At 37.5% G+C, this 17,866-nt stretch overlaps 1 protein-coding gene across 2 annotated transcripts; it reads right to left on the reverse strand.

Annotated features, from left to right (window-relative positions):
- Positions 1 to 406: 406 nt before the first annotated feature.
- On the reverse strand, positions 407 to 17,461 carry parvb (parvin, beta). Of its 2 annotated transcripts, none has more exons than XM_067590309.1 (13): positions 17,201 to 17,461; positions 9,530 to 9,619; positions 8,999 to 9,069; positions 8,810 to 8,912; positions 6,644 to 6,784; positions 6,217 to 6,332; positions 5,946 to 6,004; positions 5,736 to 5,755; positions 5,068 to 5,129; positions 4,878 to 4,946; positions 4,563 to 4,664; positions 4,401 to 4,473; positions 407 to 2,407 (listed from the first exon to the last, which is right to left on the reverse strand). In XM_067590309.1, exons 1-13 carry the CDS (start codon positions 17,313 to 17,315, stop codon positions 2,331 to 2,333), a joined length of 1,098 nt encoding a protein of 365 aa, XP_067446410.1. In that variant the 5' UTR covers positions 17,316 to 17,461; the 3' UTR covers positions 407 to 2,330. The 2 variants fall into 2 exon arrangements, with proteins under 2 accessions (XP_067446410.1, XP_067446411.1); XM_067590310.1 differs by lacking the exon at positions 17,201 to 17,461 and adding an exon at positions 11,665 to 11,798.
- Positions 17,462 to 17,866: the final 405 nt, after the last annotated feature.

Consider the following 17,866-nt stretch of genomic DNA (forward strand, 5'->3'; position numbering starts at 1 on the left):
GAGGCCTGAATCACTCAGACTGGACTCACACATCTCTCTCTGTGACTGGTCGGATCAATTTGCTGTCATCTGGTCTCCAGCCTCCAGCAAACACACACACAAAAGAAAGAAGAAAGGCAGAAAGAAAAACAACAAAACAAGCTCTGTATGTGCACCGGCCTTGTTGAAGAAAAGAAAAAGGACCACCCATCAGCCAGACGAAGGGGCAGTTTGGGGGATGTGGAAGGTTACCATAGCAACAAAGGAATGAGACAAGAAAATAAAGGCCGAAAATAAACCCATAATTCCTTTAGCTAAACCCAAATTGCAGGAATTGGCTGTTCCAAAGCCAATCTTGCTCAAAAGCCGAGGCAAATCTAACTAGTAAGAGATAAAATGAAATTCTCATTCTGTTTGATTCAAGGCATTTATTTCTTGACAGGGGTGAGCTATCCAGTGCCAGTGCAGTCTAGATTGACTCATCCACTCTCAATAATTCAGCTGGGCTCTAAAATGCATGAGCAGTCGCGTACTGTACATCTATGCAGGTCTCCAGGTGGCACCCTGGGGCCAGCTCTGCTTCAGGAGAGCAGTGAGAGGTCCAGGCGTCCTCTGGGACTCGTCTGAAAGGCAGGTCAATACGAATATACTCTGACTGGGGCTCTCCAGAGAGCATGTTGCACTTAAAGCAGGAGGCAACAACATCAGCTTTTAAATATGGCTTGAGTTTTGTTGTGCAGAGTAAACAAGAACCATTCACAGGTCTTTCGGCTGTCAAGAGAAGTGATTATATAAAGCTATAGTAAGAATATACAAAGTATTTTCAGATAATATATAATAATAAACAGCATTTTCAAGTTTCTTAAAGGAAAAGTTTAAAAATTTTGAGAAATCCACTTATTTGCTTTCTTGTCAAGAAAGATTGGCACTATTATATCTGTCCAGCAATTATGAAGCTACAACTTGTTAGCTTTGCTTAAAGACTAGAAACAGGAGCAACGACAGCTCTGTCCTACAAAGACATGTTTTACTGTATAAAATTGCCTGGGACATGTATAATGTCAGAGAAAACAGCTTTTTAAAATAGCAGAAACCTAAAAACCAAACTATTATGGTGTTGAAGCCACTGTCACACTTAACTACACTCTGTCGGGGGAGAAACAACCAACTAGCTAAAGAAAGAGGTGACATAGCTAATCTCAACAGCTAGCTCTACATTTTGGTGATTCTGTTTGTTATTCTGCATGAATGAAGGAGACAGCAGCTAAATCCAGCAGTAACCGCCATCTTAGCTTTCGTCTCTAGTGGAATTCATGTGATTTGATGTGGTTAGCTACCTTTAAATCACACGTTTAAATGTAGTAAATTGTAATTTCCATAAATCATGTGCTGTAAACAATAAAAAAGATGTTCATTTTCTAAAACTGATTAGTAAAAGGGCTGAAGGAACACATGTTGTGGGTAGATAATGCATTTCACCATTCTGTGAGGATTATTCAAAGGTGAAATGTGTGCAGTATCAACATTTTTTAAGTAACATGTAGGTTCTGTGGCAATGACATTTTGGGGGTAAAATAATCAGCCTGTAACGGCATAAAATACAGGTATTACAACCTCTCTAACTGCTGCGTGGTTTGTTGTCCAGCCAGAAAACTTTAACCCCTTTTTTCTCAACTTCACTGCTTCTATGCTGCATTTTTTACACTTTAGTTTTTGTACAAACTAAACAACAAAGATATAAAGTGCTAATTAGTGAGCCTTAAAGGTGCCGATAGGTGGATCTTGTTACCTTCGGACAGAGCCAGACAAGCTATTTCCCTGTTTCTGTTCTTTATACTAAGCTAAGTAAACCGTCTGGTAGCCGTAAGACTTGGTATTTAGCATAAAGAGAGGCATGGACCTCACCTAACTCTTGGCAAGAAAGCAAATAATAGTTCCCAAAATGTCGCACTATTCCTTTAATGTTCATACAATTTTAGATAATATATAATATCCAGCATTTCCAGCTTTCTTAAATATTCTGCGGTGGAGGGTAATCAGTTTTAACATTCTGCCCTCATACATTTTTCCAGTGACGACTGTATATTCAAATGCAGGCTAAAGGGTGCAGGGTTTCCTAGGTTGCAGTTAACATTTGAAGGAAGGAATAAATAAATACTGACATTTGGGGAAGATTAAATACTAACATTCAGAGCCGTTTTCAGGCTACTCCCCCTGGGTCTCTTTAAGTCCCACATTATGATGACTTTCAGTCCCAGTCAGTCTCCTCCAGTGTCCAGACTGTAATGCATAATATCAGCACAGGCACAGGGCAGTTTTCAGAGAAATATCAGGAGTGAAACTGGGAGAAGTCACTCAGAGTTTTTGTAGTTGGTGAAAAGGTTGTAGAGGACTCTGAGGGTGGACTTGAGGTTCAGGTTGACAACATCTGTAAAAAAAATAACATCAAAGAAGAGAGAAGAGATCATTAGCAGCTGAAGTGTGGCTACAGTTGTTTCAGGAAAAAAAATTAGACCTTTGACATCTGCAAAAACAAAATGCTATCAGGCTGGGAAAAACGCCTTCCTCTAGGAACACTGAAGCAACAAACAAATGGGCCATGCTACCATAAAATCATGATTGCTGTTGGATGACTTCACTTCAAAAGGTTATTTGTGATTTTTGGAAACTGAAACAAGCTTAAAATAGCTTCTAAGAATTTGCAAATGATTATCACGTGATGTATTCTTCTCAGGAAGGATTCAAAGCCACAAATATATCATCTGCTCTTTTTGTCAGCATCACAGTGTACTACATGTGTGCTTATTTCCTTGCTGTAATTTCTCATCACAACTAGGTCTTTGTTAAGTGATTCCAGCCAAACACCATTTTGTTACATCAGTGCCATTGCATCACCCTTTAAACCAGGATGCCTTAAGCTTCTTACAGTCTCTATTTCCCTGTTGCGTGACACTGTTGATATCATTGACTGCTTTGGAATCTCTGCTTTCATTTCTATAATGAACTTGCAGATGTGCACAAACCTGAGCAAACAATGTGCTAATCAGAACTCATGTGCTGTGGTAGGAGTGCAGTTATGCAGCTATGAAGATAATAGCTATAATGTTTCCAATTACTGCAAAAATTGTAGTTTTTAGGAGGGAAAAAGTGTTTCCTTTTTGGCTTAGTCAGGAAAATGTTTGATGAGGGGAAAGCATTTGCATTAACGCAGCAAAGAAAGAAATAATATTTGCACATCTTGAAAATCTCCTGTACTTATGGCTCAAGATTTTAACATTTATTTGTCTCATAAAAAATTCTGCAGTAAAATGCGGAGCTACCATCTTCATAGACTGTGCAAGTGCAAATATAATGCAATAGAGAAAATACTAAAAATATATATAAATAAGCAAAGAAAGAGAAAATGCAGAAGTGTGTGCAGTGCAGTAAGTTGTAGAATATATGGATATTGGACTTGGCATATAATATATACTGTAGAGCAATATGGGACATGACAATGTGGAACAAAATGTGAATACGGACATTGAAAAAGATACAGAGGTAAAGCATAAGCACAGTAGCTTCGAGAATTATATGATTCTTAACAAGAGAGTACTTAACTGTACAGTTCAATAAATATGATTAGATATGTAGTGTTGAGATGTTTGAACAGGTATTTATGGCTCTAAACTAAGATGTGCTCTATTTGTACAGAATGTTAACAGTCTGAATGTTAAATTACCACAAATAAATCAAATGAATCCTTACTTCCAAATCATTGTTTTTCTTTATTTTTTTTTACTTTTTTTGTAGGATTGTTTGAAAATGTATTTATGCAATATTTTGGATGTGGCTTAAATCAATTTGTGATGACATGTAAGCTCATGTGTGCTGAGAATAACGCAATAATAAAAATGAATTCATTCATAGTTTATGGATTAAAGGGACTGACCAGAAACTGTAATTAAATAGAGTTCTTAAATGGAATAAAATACTGATTACATTTTAAGTGGGTGATCAGTCATCAGTATTAAATTACATTTTGAAACACAATTTCCCCACTTTGTCTTTTTTGTAATAATATTTATAACTCTACAGGAAGTATGCAGAGTATGAGGGGTCAACTATAAAATTGAAGTGCTATTTTAATCCTTTATGGATGAGCTGCTACATTCTGATAAGGGTTATTCAAATTATACAACAAAGTGCAGCTCAGGGCTGAATTAACTCAGCGCCATCCATCCAGTTTTAGAGTTTAAAGGTAAGACAAGGTTTCCATCTACTGGTCAACCTTTAATATGACTGCTGCTATGGGACATCAACCATTCAACAAAGCTTTTTAAAGTGGTCTCGTCAGTGCAAGAGAGCCATAATCTCAGTCAGCCTCCATAAAATCTCCTCTGGGAAATTGACTTTTTATGTCTTTCATCTGATCCTCTTACCTTCTGGTCTGGCTTTGGGTTTCTTCAAGCCTCCATCCTGCATCAGCTCAAAGGCAAACGCCACATTGTGGACCTGAGTGGGGAGAAATACATAAAGTCAGTAAACGGCTAATAAATCTGCATATTAACCAACAAATTTCTCTTTTTTGAGACTGAAATCACCTTCTGTTCGAAACTCTCAGGGGTGAGGAAGAAGTTGTACAGAGGAACAAAGTAGTCTTCTAACAGCCCCATCAACAATATGAGGTACACTCCATCAGCAAACTGAATACACACACACACACAAACAGCAGATTAAGTTACAGCACATTCAATATTAAAACTGCATAAGTAGATCAGATTGGATTATATCTATTTAAAAATGAAAATCCGAGATGTAACGTACCCAAATAGAAGGAAGATGAGAAGATGAAAAGCTCTTACATAACACGTATACTACTTATGATAATTTTACTGATTCATAATAATAATAATTACCTGAGATTCCAGCTCAGTAACCTCCAGGTTCAGCTTGTTCAGGTGTTTGTTCACAAAGGTGATGAGCGACTGGTAATAGGATAAATGAAACATTATTAAATTGTTTTATATGTTTTGTTTTGTTTTTTTTTTAAAAAAAGATCCCATTTCAAGTGATTATACTTTCCAAGCAAAGAAAAAGTATCTTTACCGTTTTTACCACGTTGAGCTTGTCAGGTGCATGATCCAGCAAAGTGTCGAATGCATCCCTCTCTGTTATAAAGAAGAAAGAATTCAAAGGTTATGAACATTTTGACATATTGGGAAATATGATAAGATTGATACGACCTCATGTCTGTCCAGTAAATATATGGCTTTGGCCAGCAGCTGGTTAGCTTAGCTTAGCTTAATTTAAAGACTGGAAATAAGGGGAAACAGGTCAAATAATCTGCCTACCAGCACATCTAAAGCCCACTAATTAACACATTATAGTATATCTTGTTTGTTTAATCCTAACAAAAAACAGACATTGATACAAATCTGTAGAATATAGTGGTATTAGCATTGACTTCCTCTCCTCAACTGAACAACCATAAAACTGCAACTTGTCATTTTCACATTTTTTTGTAAACGGATTAAACAAATGAGATGTCACGTGTTAGTAAGTACGCTTTAGAGGTGCTGATAGGTGAGGTTTTTTTGGACTCCAGCTTCATATTTCATGTACGGACATGAGAGTCGTATGGATCTTCTCATCTAACTCTGAACAAGAAAGTGAATAAGTGTATTTCCCTCTAAAAGTTTCACTATTCATTTAAGCAGATAAATATAGAAACAACAAAAGAAAAGGACATTTCTATAATAGTGGCAAGAACTCACCAAATCTTCCCAGCATCATTCTGAAAAACAAAAGAATGAGATAGAATAAGAAAAACTATTCAGTTTGTAATTCTTTGTTCAGATTTGTTAGCCTCCTAATTCTCATGTTAAATATTATTATTAATACTGAACTGTTATTAAAACTGACAAGTGAAATGAGAAGAGGACTATTATGGGTAAAATTATTAAGGAAACTATATCAGCTCTTACTCTGTGGTGCTCGTCAGCTCCTTGGTCACTACAGCAGTCTGCAGGATGCCCTCTCGTTTCTGCTCAAACAAAATCAAAATGTCTCAGTTACTGCACGAAAGAATGACTAGAAATGATGATGCACATTATGAAAATTACACGTACAAGCCAAGACAAAGAAAGAAAAACAAAAGATGACAGGAACATATTTAATTTAGCCATAAACTGATAATATATACACACATAATGATGATTAATACCACCACTGTGTGAGCTTGAGGGGGCGTCTTACCTTGATTACCACCAACTGTACAGAGACATGCTCAGGCAGTCTGATGGGGGCCTGGAAATGCATGGCGAGAGCCACCAGCAGATAGACGATAGCCACCAGGTTCTTTGAATGGATAGCTGTAACATTAAATCATAAAGAGATTTTCAGCTATTTCACACAGCAAGCTAACATAATGACGTGAGCAATTTTCCAAAGATAAAAGGTGACAGTCAGTGCTTCTTCACAGACAGAAGAAAAATGAAAAAGCTGCAAATGAGCATTTAATGAACCGTCAATTAATACAACTCTGCCATTAGCTCCGTTGGGAAATCCTTATGTTTGTAGAGTTTCTCAAAACTCTTTACAGGATTAAGTACTCTCTATTTATAATGCAAATTAAGTAATTGATTATGTGTTAGGCAGTGATTCACAGAAGTCGTGAACTCACTGTCCACGCTCCATTCGATGGTCCAGCCATGAGGCCGCAGAAGTTCGTTAACGGCCTCCAAAACCGTCTGAAGCTTCTGCTTCTGGCCGATCTCCGACTGGGTCACCTCCGCCACGTTCAGCTTCCTGCCCGATAACTTTTCTGTCAACAACAGGAGAAAGAGGAGATAAAATTACAGCATGTCAAGAAAGACACATACAATCATGACAAATTGCATCATGCAGCAGTATTGTGTCATAGTAGCTTGCTTCACAGGCATGAGCTGAAAAAAATGAGAGGAAATGATACTCAGATTTTTAAAAAAGGCGGAGAAATCAAAATTAGGTCAACTGATGAAAAAAGCAACGTTTATTTACATAAAAACAAATGTGTTTCAAACCAAAAGGTGCACAACAAAATGTTCTCTCAGTGCCTGCTTCTGTGTGAGTTCTGTTCTTTGGAAAATAAGAACGTGATGATCTTGAAAATGTACAAATGTGGTCGCTGCAGACAACAAAGATGATTTGCAAAGGAAGAAAAAGTAAGGAAGAGGATTTGGCAGGCTTATCTTGTGGGTGCGTGGGTTCAAATATTACAAAAAAAAAAAAGAAGCCAGCAACACTGATAAAAAAAGGAAATTCGAAACGGGCGCTGATGCAATAAAAGACAGAGATTACATACAGTGCCAAAGTGATAAAGAAGTGAGAAAACTAAAAAAGACTTCAGCAGAAAGCAAGAAATCACACATCGCTGTACAAAATGTTTCCTGCTGCGTGCTTTAATTGTTATTCTTGACACTTCTGCAACAAATGTGACCTATTTCGCATCAGCCAGCTTTTGTAGAATCAATGTGCAAGTTCTTGATTTTTTTTCTTGTACATATTTGACGCATGAGGGCACATTTTGTCAGACTGGAATAATTAGTTGGTGTTTTACAATGGGGACAATAAATGGGAGAGAAAGCTGAGGGGAACAGAGGCAGCCTTTTTGCCTCTGATTACAAAAAAAAATATGCAGCGAATCAGTCAAGAAAGAGAAAATAGAATCTACATGACTGAAAAATATGTTCTTTGTAAGACAGTCAGTGGTGATGGAGCACAAGAAATAAAACAAACTGACTACAGAAACATGCGTAACAGACAATCCCTAAAAATACTCTATATGCCATTAAAAATAGCAAATTTGGTATAAGTTTTATCTTGATTACTGTTGGTTGCAGAGCCATTACACTCTTTTTTCAACATAGCAACTCATACATAGATACATATAAGAGTGAGATGTTATAAAAAAAATTGTAAGAGCATCCCTCCCCAACAAACAACTACTAAGATATGTTAGATAGGATAGTAGTTTCTAGCATGTGGTGTATCGGTGTCATCTAAAAAGGAACATTTACAACCTGCTGTAACAAATAACAGACACAAGGGGGAAGCCCTGAACAGACCAAGGACACAGCTTCACTAGACAGCAGCACAATAGTGAACACAAATTTTTCATGGTGAACACTAGACTAAGCAATAACACTGCTAATATGATATATGACTGATATATTTTGACATGTAATAAGGATGAGATGGATATTTATGCCCCTGAAGGTTTTAATTTTTACAGTTTTTCATTTAAAAATGTGTTTCAAAACGAAAGAAATGTTGTGAGTGAACTATGTTTACCAGAAGCCATTATTAAAGTATGTTTTAATACTAAATCAAGATGTGTACTGCATACACAAGTCATTTTAGACAAGATAGGTACATCTGCCAATTTACTAATACTCCAATGATATATTGAAAATACAATGTTTCTGTCATGAACCTTCATCAGGCATCAGTGAGATGATATGAACACTTATTTATGTATTAAATAATTATTTTGGGGGAGCATTTTATGCCTTTATTTATTACAGAGATGACAGGAAATTAGAGGAGAGAGAGAGAGATTGGGAATGACATGCAACAAAGATCTTCAGGAAGACGTGAACTGGAGATTTTATGGTCCATGGTCTGCACATTAACCCGTCGGCCAACAAGGCACCCCAAACAACAGTTTAATACGGCTGTGTGCAGGAAGTCAATACTTTATACCACTATTAATACTGATAATTTTGATATTGGCACATGACTAGTTGAGGTAGCTGAATGCACAAATCATTCCTAAACATGTTGTGATGCCAGTAAACAAGTTTCTTACCAAATAACTTCTGAAGCACTTGTCCATCATAGCAATCCTCCTCCAGGTTTTTGACTATGATCCGGTCTTCCTCCAACTCACTGTTGATCCAGTCGATCAGGACCTGGACAAACAGAATATAAGACAATCAAATTGCCTTAATTATACTGAAGAGATATCATAATGTCTGCTGAAGAAACATGAACCCACCTTCTGTAGATCTTTAAATTTAGGACATTCCCGCGATGTTGGGTTGATCATGTATCTCTCTGCGTTTTCCTCTGATGAAGATAATGTGAGCGGATGTTTAAAGTGACACTCAAATTTCCCATTTCATTTCCTACACATTTATTATCTCCACCTTTGGATCCAGACATATTTTTCGTCTTACATGAGCACAAATCTACAGTTACAGCGATTCAGATGGTGATGGGAGATATAGACGTCCCCCACCCACATTCATTTCCTGCTCCTCTGCTGTCACACCAAAGTCCCCATTAGTCAACCCATGTTGCACTCATATTCCCCTTTGGTGACCTTAGTAATCTGACAGTCATTTGCAAAAAACTCAGCTTTGAGAAGTTGAAAATATTGAAAATGTAGCTTCAGTCAGCTATAAACCTCCAGTCATAAATTAACCAGCACATTCAGGCAAAAGCTTTGTTTTCAACCACTAAATATAAGAGAAGTAGTTCCAGATCTAACTAAAAGTTTTTTATAAGTGCATGTGCACGTATATACCCAGCAGTGTGTCCTCTGGATGGATGTCTGTCCCTGAGGGAAGCATGGGAGCATTGATGGCATTCTTCCCCTCCTCATGGAGATCACTCACTAGTGAGACAAAAACAACACACAAAAAAAGCAAAAAAAAAACAATTAATTCAATAAAATATAGTAACAGCAAAATACTTTCAATTGAAAGTCCTGCTCATAAGTAAGTGAAAGGACAGACACGAAAGAAGAAGGAAATTAGAAAGTAAAAGCTCGGCAGTTGAAGCACAGTGTCACTGATAACAGTCTTAGTGAACAGTCACCACAAAAAAACCCTGTGGGGGGAATGTGGTCTCGGTTTAGTGTCAGTTTGTTGGAACTGCTTCTCTTCTACAACTCCTACTTTCTTCATCCCACCATGTTTTTGTATTTAGTGTCAGTAAATTTTCCAGGAGTCCAAATCTTTAGACAACTTTTTCCATTCAATCTTAAGACACATTTTTAATACTAGTTTTTCCCATTATTTTATTATTATTGTCATATTTCCTATTTATTTACCAACTTACTATTTTATTTGAGCTTTTCTTTAATTAAATGTATCATATTTGATCATAAATGTCATATTTTTTTGCTTTTATGTAAAACACTGTTTAATTTTATGCATGAATTGCGCTACAGAAACATGGTCTGTTATCATTATTATGATGAACTTACTTACTTTTAGTCATTTGTTGTTTTTTTTTTGATAAAGATAGTCAGAGAATGAACTGATGGGTGATATAGTGCGTTTACAGGCTCAGAAAGTCAATTTGTCTAAAATTTTGTTTTTAATCTTCGTATTTCACGCAGGAGGGCTCAAATGCTAGGAATCATTGGCGAATATTAATGAACCCAGTTCAGATAATAACAGTTATCAACACTGACGCAGCCAGAATAATCGAAATTCCATATAATAAAATACATGTACACTAAAAAGACTATTCCGTCTATTCGTTCTTCTGCAACATGAGTACAAGCGGATGTTGTTATCAAACTGTGATAACCAAACTGCTCAGACAGCTTATGACAAATGTTTATACAGGGTTTTTTTTTTTTTTACAGTTGACAGAGCTGTCACATGTCTGTCACTTCCTCACTTTTCTCCAGTCATTTCTACTACAGATTTACATCAACAACTTCCACAAACGTTTATTTATCTCGGCAGAATTTCACATAAACTGGGACATTAAAGTTGATTAAAGGTGGCAAGACACACAAAAAAGTAAACTGATGTGCAGTTTGAGTCGAAGTTGGGAAAAAATCAATTTCTGCTGAGATCCTTTCACTTATGACAGGATACTCCGGGGATTAGAGGCTTTTCCCTCCTCTAATGGCCACGTTGCTTTTATCGTCCTGCTTTTCAATTTGTAGGACCTGCAACAGGCTGGACCACAATCAATGGTCTTAAGATCTGTCATTTCATTGACTTTGCTATTTATAAAGCCTGCGAGGACAACCACGGTGAAGGTGGAAACTGAAGAAAAGGTTGTACTTCAATCATTTTTCACATTAAAAAACATGTGAAATAGATTTTTCTCATTGGAAACAGAGGGAAAAAAGCCTTTGTATTTATCATATAATCTAAAAGAAACCACAGCTTCAAAGCATTTGCGAAAAGAGGATATGCAAAATTGGCCCGGGAGGAGGGGTCCCTACAGATTTCCTATCTGATTCAGGCTTCTCATCAGAGTTGAGTGTCGGCTCGAGGCAGTGAGTTACCGAGGGCCTGAATCTCACTACACATCAGCAGTTTGTGTTGTAATTACAGAGCAGGCTTGCTGCATTTCACCATAATTGTGCTGCTTCCTCTCCACTAGTCCATCCGTACATCTGACGGCATTGCTGCTGCTCTGGACCGAGCTGGACAGAGCTTCAGCACTTCCGAGTAAAATCTGTGTAAAATGGTAAAACTATACAATACAGTCCAGAAATTTAACTGTAATCCTCTCAAAGATACACATTCAATCCTATAATGTTCAGTACACATTTTACAGTAACTACTTCCATGTTTTTGACCTCTCACAACAACCGGCACAATATTAATCTACAGTTCACTAAGGTAGCAGGTCCTGCTTCCCCATTTCCACTTGCAAGTTCCTTAAAACTCAACATTTAAAACAAATTACCTTGTTTCTTCCTCTTGGTCCCACACAGCAGCCCTGCCATGTCCCCACTTATAAAACTCTGGATTTCCACCCGACGGAAGCAAGCGAAGGTAGAAAACGTAGGAGCGTATGTACTGTATGTGTGTGTGTGTATATGTGTGTGTGTGAATCGTAGTCGGTGGGACTGAGCAGTGGCAGGGGCGTCATCACGTGTTTATTTCTGTCACAACCCTCCACCCCACCTCTGCGGTCCAGTTACCGGAGACGCAGATTGGTGTGTGTGTGTGTGTTGTATGTATGTGTGTGTGTGTGTGTGCGGGACAGGAAGGAGGCACCATACTGGACGTAAAGGCACCAAAGCGACCCTATCGTACCAGTAACCTCTGAGCCGGTAAACAGTGGACACAGGACAGACTGCACTGATCTATGACGGGTAATATGTGAACTAGATATGATCTGATTTAATATCCGTATAAATGCATGCAGCATGCTGTTTCAGCCCTCAAAAGAGTATTTGCTCATACCAAAAATACCCAGTTAATGGTTTTGTTGTCTTACCAATCATAACTGACTGTTTAAATTAGCCACAGTCAAGTAATTTCACAGTAATAAAAGAGAATAGACTTGTTTCAGTGAATAACTCTACCCTCTCAACGGAGCCTTTAATATGTTTTGCTGCAGCGGATACTCAATCAGGCGGTGACTGTATTCCTCTTAACAGAATTACACTAATTCAATAAAAACCAAAGCCTGCAGTCAGGAACATTTATCTTATGCTGGCTTCATTACACAAATTCACATAAAAAGCTCCTCTGTGGTATTACAAACCATTATGCAAAAGGACATACAACAGCAACATATGCTCAGATTTCTTTTGCTTTAGAGGGTACAGAAGTATAATCAGTCCGCAACATAAACAACAGCGTAACGCTGATTGAAATCGACCTCCTATCGGCTGGTTCCACTGCTCCCGAGGGAGGGGGGAGGCGGTTTACTGTGGCACAAGGGGGGAAAGATATAAATAATGCGGCAGTATGGAGAAGACAGACTGGATCTTAAATATAGCGCTGGTTATTTACACCGACACAGGCTCCGGTGAGTAACGGCAGCCAGGAGACGACAGCGTCTCTGGGTATGTCCCACAAGGAGCCTTCAGCAGTTATTAACCATGAAACTTATTACACCTAATATTTACTTCATATTACACATTATTTCTACTTCTGTATATTTTGTATATGCACCTAATGCAGGTATGTCTGTTTTGAAAGAGGGATAGAGCTTCTGTTTCTCTTCCTGAGCTCTTCCCATATTTATTTGTTTATTTTTACCTGTTAAAGTCAGCCCTATGCTAAAGGCTTTTTGAGTTTTTCCTCATCCAAATCGAAGGTGATGAATGTTCAAATTGTAATGCCTACTGAGACAGATTGTGATTTTGGGTTACATAGATATAACTGACTTGATTTGACAAGTAATATATTAGCTACTATGGCTGCAAATAACAAATAATATTATTTTCTTAAGTAACTGATTAATCGTTTAGTCTATAAAGTAAATAAGAAAATAGTGAAAAATGCCTTTTATACTTTTTCTTCTTCATCTTCACGTTTTGTTCTATCAAACCATTAACTCCAAAACGAGAGCAATTCTGATAAACGTATATGACACACAAAAGCAGCAAATCCTCACATCTGCGACGCTGAAATCGGAGGATGTTTGACATTTTTGCGTGAAAAAAAATGACAAATTATTAGTTGATTATCCAAATGGTTGCTGATAAATTTTCTGTTGATCAACCAATCGATTAATCGACTAATCATTTCAGCTCTAACTGGCAAGTCAGTGCAATGCAATGGCAATCTTTATATTTTTTAATTAATTTAAGAGACATTACAATAAATTAAATATTGTATTTACTGTGGTGTTGGTTTAAAGGACAACGCTCTATATTTTTATCACTGTATGTCAGCAAATCCCATGAAAAGACCAGAACTAACAGCATTAGTGCGGCTCTTATTACTCTCTTACATTTAGCTACTTTAAAACAGGTTTATGTGTTATTTTACTTTAGTTACTTTTCAAAAAGCCTCAGTAATTTCCTAAAACAGCTGGATACTGTAGTTTTAAGCAAATGTTACTCAAAAGAGGAGTAAACTGTGCATTTATTGGGGACTATTTTCAACTGTGGATTAATACACGTTTGGTGCTCTAGCGAGTATTTATGTCAGCAGGACGCGTCTGTGGGATCCACTCAGAATAAACTACAGTGTCCATGTTCATCGTAATGAAGCAGCCTGTTACATGGTCTACACATCAGTGTCACTCTTTTATGTGTTTTTAATAGTTTTGGAGCAACAATGGAGCTCTGTGCCATAGAGGAACAAACGTTATCAGGCTTTAGACAGATAGTACTTGTTCCTTTCAGTTAAATGAGATCTTTTTTTAGGTGTATGCAAAATAACTTAATTAATGCATAATTTCCTCTCCATCTCTTTTTGATAGTTATGTGACAGGAGCAACAATAACATAAGCAACATATGGAAAAAAGTGAAAGAGCAACAATAAACATGGGATAGAAAAACATACAACTTACTATTATCAGCATCCATCCTAGAGCAACCTGTATTTAAGTTATATTTTATATTCTCAGAGTGTAAATACTCCTCACTCTAAAGGGTCAGGATGTGACATGACACTCATCCTCTTGGTCCTTATAAAGATAAAACATGTTTTTTGCTAAACTGTTATTATAACAGCACTGCCTGTTGCTGACAGTGAGACCTTTGCCTTGTCAGAGAAATGCAGACTTCCTTTTAGTTTATCAGGACGTACAAAAGAAGCCAGTATCTTTAAGAGCTATGTCTGCAAATACAAGCATCTGGTCTGTGTAAAAAAAAAAACCATGTTATTTTATGTCCTGTTGAATAGACTGAAGTAACTATTTTCATCCCGTTTCTAATACAAGAGGAGGAAGAAGATGCTTTAAGTACTAAAACATGTATGCACAGTTGCTAAGGAGTGTCAACACAGTTTCATAAACCATGAGTCTCTTTCTTAAAAGGAACAATCCAACTGCTCTTATAATGATTATTCAGCAAAAGTGAATCAACTTTTCCACTGGCAGCTCATCTCTCTTGGGTGTTCCCCTTAGAGCATATACTATAGTGTACCACACCCAGTAGTACTGTAACAGAAAACCACAAAAGCAGCATGTGAGGCCACAAGCTGTGCTCCGTTTGCAGGACTAAACCTCTCACTTCCTCACCTTTCTTCTGTTATGATGATTTCTAAGTCTATCGAAGATCTTCTGCTGTTTTAACTGTTTTAACTGTCCTGTGCATTATCTGAGCTTTAATCCACTTTGACCACAAAGGGGCACTGTGGTCTCACAAGCAGCATTCAAAGTAGTTGTGGTTTCCTGGGATTCATTCAGCCTGCAGTGCTGAATTCATTACCTTCAGCATGACTTAGAGGTCTGAGACTATCAGGGATCTTTGTAGATAAGTTGAGGTTGACAACTAGAGGAGCAGATAATGTTTTTTGTCAGTATGACTCATAAGTGATGCGTGGGACGGGATTTTACCTCCTCTACATACACTAAAGTGTAGACCAGAGTGTCCCAACCTTACAGTTTGGACCGCATGTCTGGTCCCTTGATTAGCAGATGTGAGTCATGGAAGATCTCTAATATTAATGTTGGATTTAGGGCTGCAACTAAGACTTATTTTCATTATACATGGCTCTACCTATTATTTTCTCAAGTAAAAGTTTTGTCTATGAAACCAAAAAGACACCAAAATGCTCATCACAATTCATCAGCGCCTTTGGTGACGTCTTTAGATTGCTTGTTTTGTCCGACCAACAGTCCCAATCCCAAATATATTCTAGTGTGTCAACCAGTTCACACAAAAAAATGTATCATTTTTGTTGCATTGGTGCAGATTTGTTTGGAATACAGGTGTATCCTAATGCCTAAATAATCAATTAAATGTCCCTCCCTCCATGCTAATAAAAAAGTACACATGCTAGCATTTAAATTATAGCCTTGCAACTCTGTAACTGCTGTGGTCATTGACTATTCTGGGATCTAAAACAGGCTCACAGGCAAGAAATGTTTAAGAAATACTGGACCAGGCTAAGTCTGGATGAAGTTATATTGAGCTAACAGCTAATAGCTCACTGGAGCAGGTTATTATGAGGCTTTTAAGCACAAGTTTAAAGATCCCCTCCAGACATGTGAAAGTTTTCTAATTTCATCATCAAATTCAACACCAGGACTCAACCTCTCAGTTATCATCGAATTAATTTACTGGGCTGAGCTGTCTGCAGGTTGTTCTGTTTAACTTCTTAATATTTACCCTTTTAAATTCACCTTAAGTGGCTTTAAGGTTGGAAAAATCACCTTATTCCACTTTGTCAGACAGTATCATATATACGTTTTGTAGCAGCTTTTTATTTAAGCTTTGGGATGTTTCAAATAATCAAACTCATGACTTCACACTTTCTGTGGCTGCACCGATCCATTAATATGATATTCTATATGTATTTTGCATAAATTCATACACACATCCACAACTTTTGGCTTATTTGGTATCTTTAGAAAACTGGAATTTTTAAATAAATGTCTGAGTTTTAACAGTGTTCGGCTGCAGAGCATGAGTAATGACTAATAATGACTATCCAATCAGTTTTAAGAGGCTAAACTGTGAAAACTTGAACACTTTGATAAAGAAATCTGAAATTTGTGTGTGGAAACCTCTGACTTTTACAGGTGATGTCTGGAACTTAATGAGGCTCCTAAACAATTAATATGTCTGTCCTGCTGCTGGTGGACCTCTTTTAATGGAGATTAAACACAAACACATGGCTGAGAGCACACACACACACACACACACACACACACACTCACAAACATAACACACACTGAGGCGTTAAAGCTTGCAGCTGTCCCTTTTACCAGACAGTGACTGGGCAGCAAGAAGGCAGGAAATAGTTTGTTAAACAATTGGAAAAACCACAGCAAGTTAAAGATTAATAGTGTTTTGATTTTCTGAAGAAAGTGAGCACAGTAATCCTCTTACAGATTTATCTTAATAACCTTGCATTCCTGTCACCGGTCACTGACTGACTGATCTATTTATGTTTATTACCTCATGTTAAATGCCTGTGGAGTCCTATGAGGCTTTGTCTTGTCCTACACTCACTCGGAAGTGTTTCTTACCATTATAGAGGCATTAAAACATATCAGAACTACAATATAGCTCAAATTCGGTTAATTACTGAACTAAAACTGAGCTAAACATGGACTCAGATTGGTTTATTATACCAAAGAAATATAAAACCATAGAGTCAAGATAAACTGAGTACCAGGGAAGCACTGTAACTGTTGTAAATCATGTGTACAGTCTATTATTAAGCTGATGTCCCAGAGGAGAATATTTGAATAGAGCATCATGTGATTGCAGCACCATGGACAGAAACACACAAGGGGAACAAATGGTGGCATTTCATTAATGTTACACTCACATCAAGAACAGAAAACATCCTCTGAATGGCTTACCTTCTTTAGACTTTTTCTTCCGCGCCAGGGTCCCTCCTAATTTACCAAGAAAAGACTCGTCCTTTTTCATTTTTGCGGACGGCAGAGTCGCAGATGCGGTCGGTGTCCCAGACATCTTTCAGTGTGTGTATGTGAGTGTGTGTGTGTGTATGTGTGTGTGCTCTCTCCTGTGTCAGTCTATAGGTTAATAACTTCACTCCTCCCTGTGATGCATTCAGGCACCAGTGGACGACCTGAGAACATACAACACACAGAGAGAGTCAGAGGCAGACAGCAGGCTGATCTGGCATCAATACAGATGAATAACTCACACGTGAGCAAAGCCTCTGCGTCACTGCGTGCTGACTGGTCACGTCACAGCGCCTCCTCATGGCAGGATGAGGAATAAGTTTACAAGATTTTTCATTTCAAGGCCATTAAAACACCACTTTATATTTTGTTCTCAGTAAGAAAGCAAGAAAACGTTGTATATTTATGTATAAAGTACTAATTAAAGTCCACCTCCACTCAAAAATGTGTTTTTCTTATTGTTTCCTCAGTAAGATGTGTCCAGTTAGAGTTGGCACTAGCAGACTGTTTTCATTTGCTAAAGGAGGATTTTTTCTTTTTTAATCTCTGTGCAGCAGTTAAACTTTTGAAATGAACAATATTAACAAAGTCATAGAT

Source organism: Thunnus thynnus, chromosome 5 (assembly GCF_963924715.1).
Source record: "Thunnus thynnus chromosome 5, fThuThy2.1, whole genome shotgun sequence".
Lineage (NCBI taxonomy): Eukaryota > Metazoa > Chordata > Actinopteri > Scombriformes > Scombridae > Thunnus > Thunnus thynnus.

What these genes read in the sequence shown, in the direction of transcription:
- parvb (XM_067590309.1), bottom strand. Translation starts at nt 17,315, where the DNA reads ATGTCTGGGACACCGACCGCATCTGCGACTCTGCCGTCCGCAAAAATG. An exon ending in AGTGCTTCAGAAGTTATTTG is followed by an intron (nt 6,785 to 8,809) that starts GTAAGAAACTTG and finishes TGTTGTTGACAG; the next exon opens with AAAAGTTATCGGGCAGGAAG. An exon ending in ACCCAAAGCCAGACCAGAAG is followed by an intron (nt 2,408 to 4,400) that starts GTAAGAGGATCA and finishes TTTTTTTTACAG; the next exon opens with ATGTTGTCAACCTGAACCTC.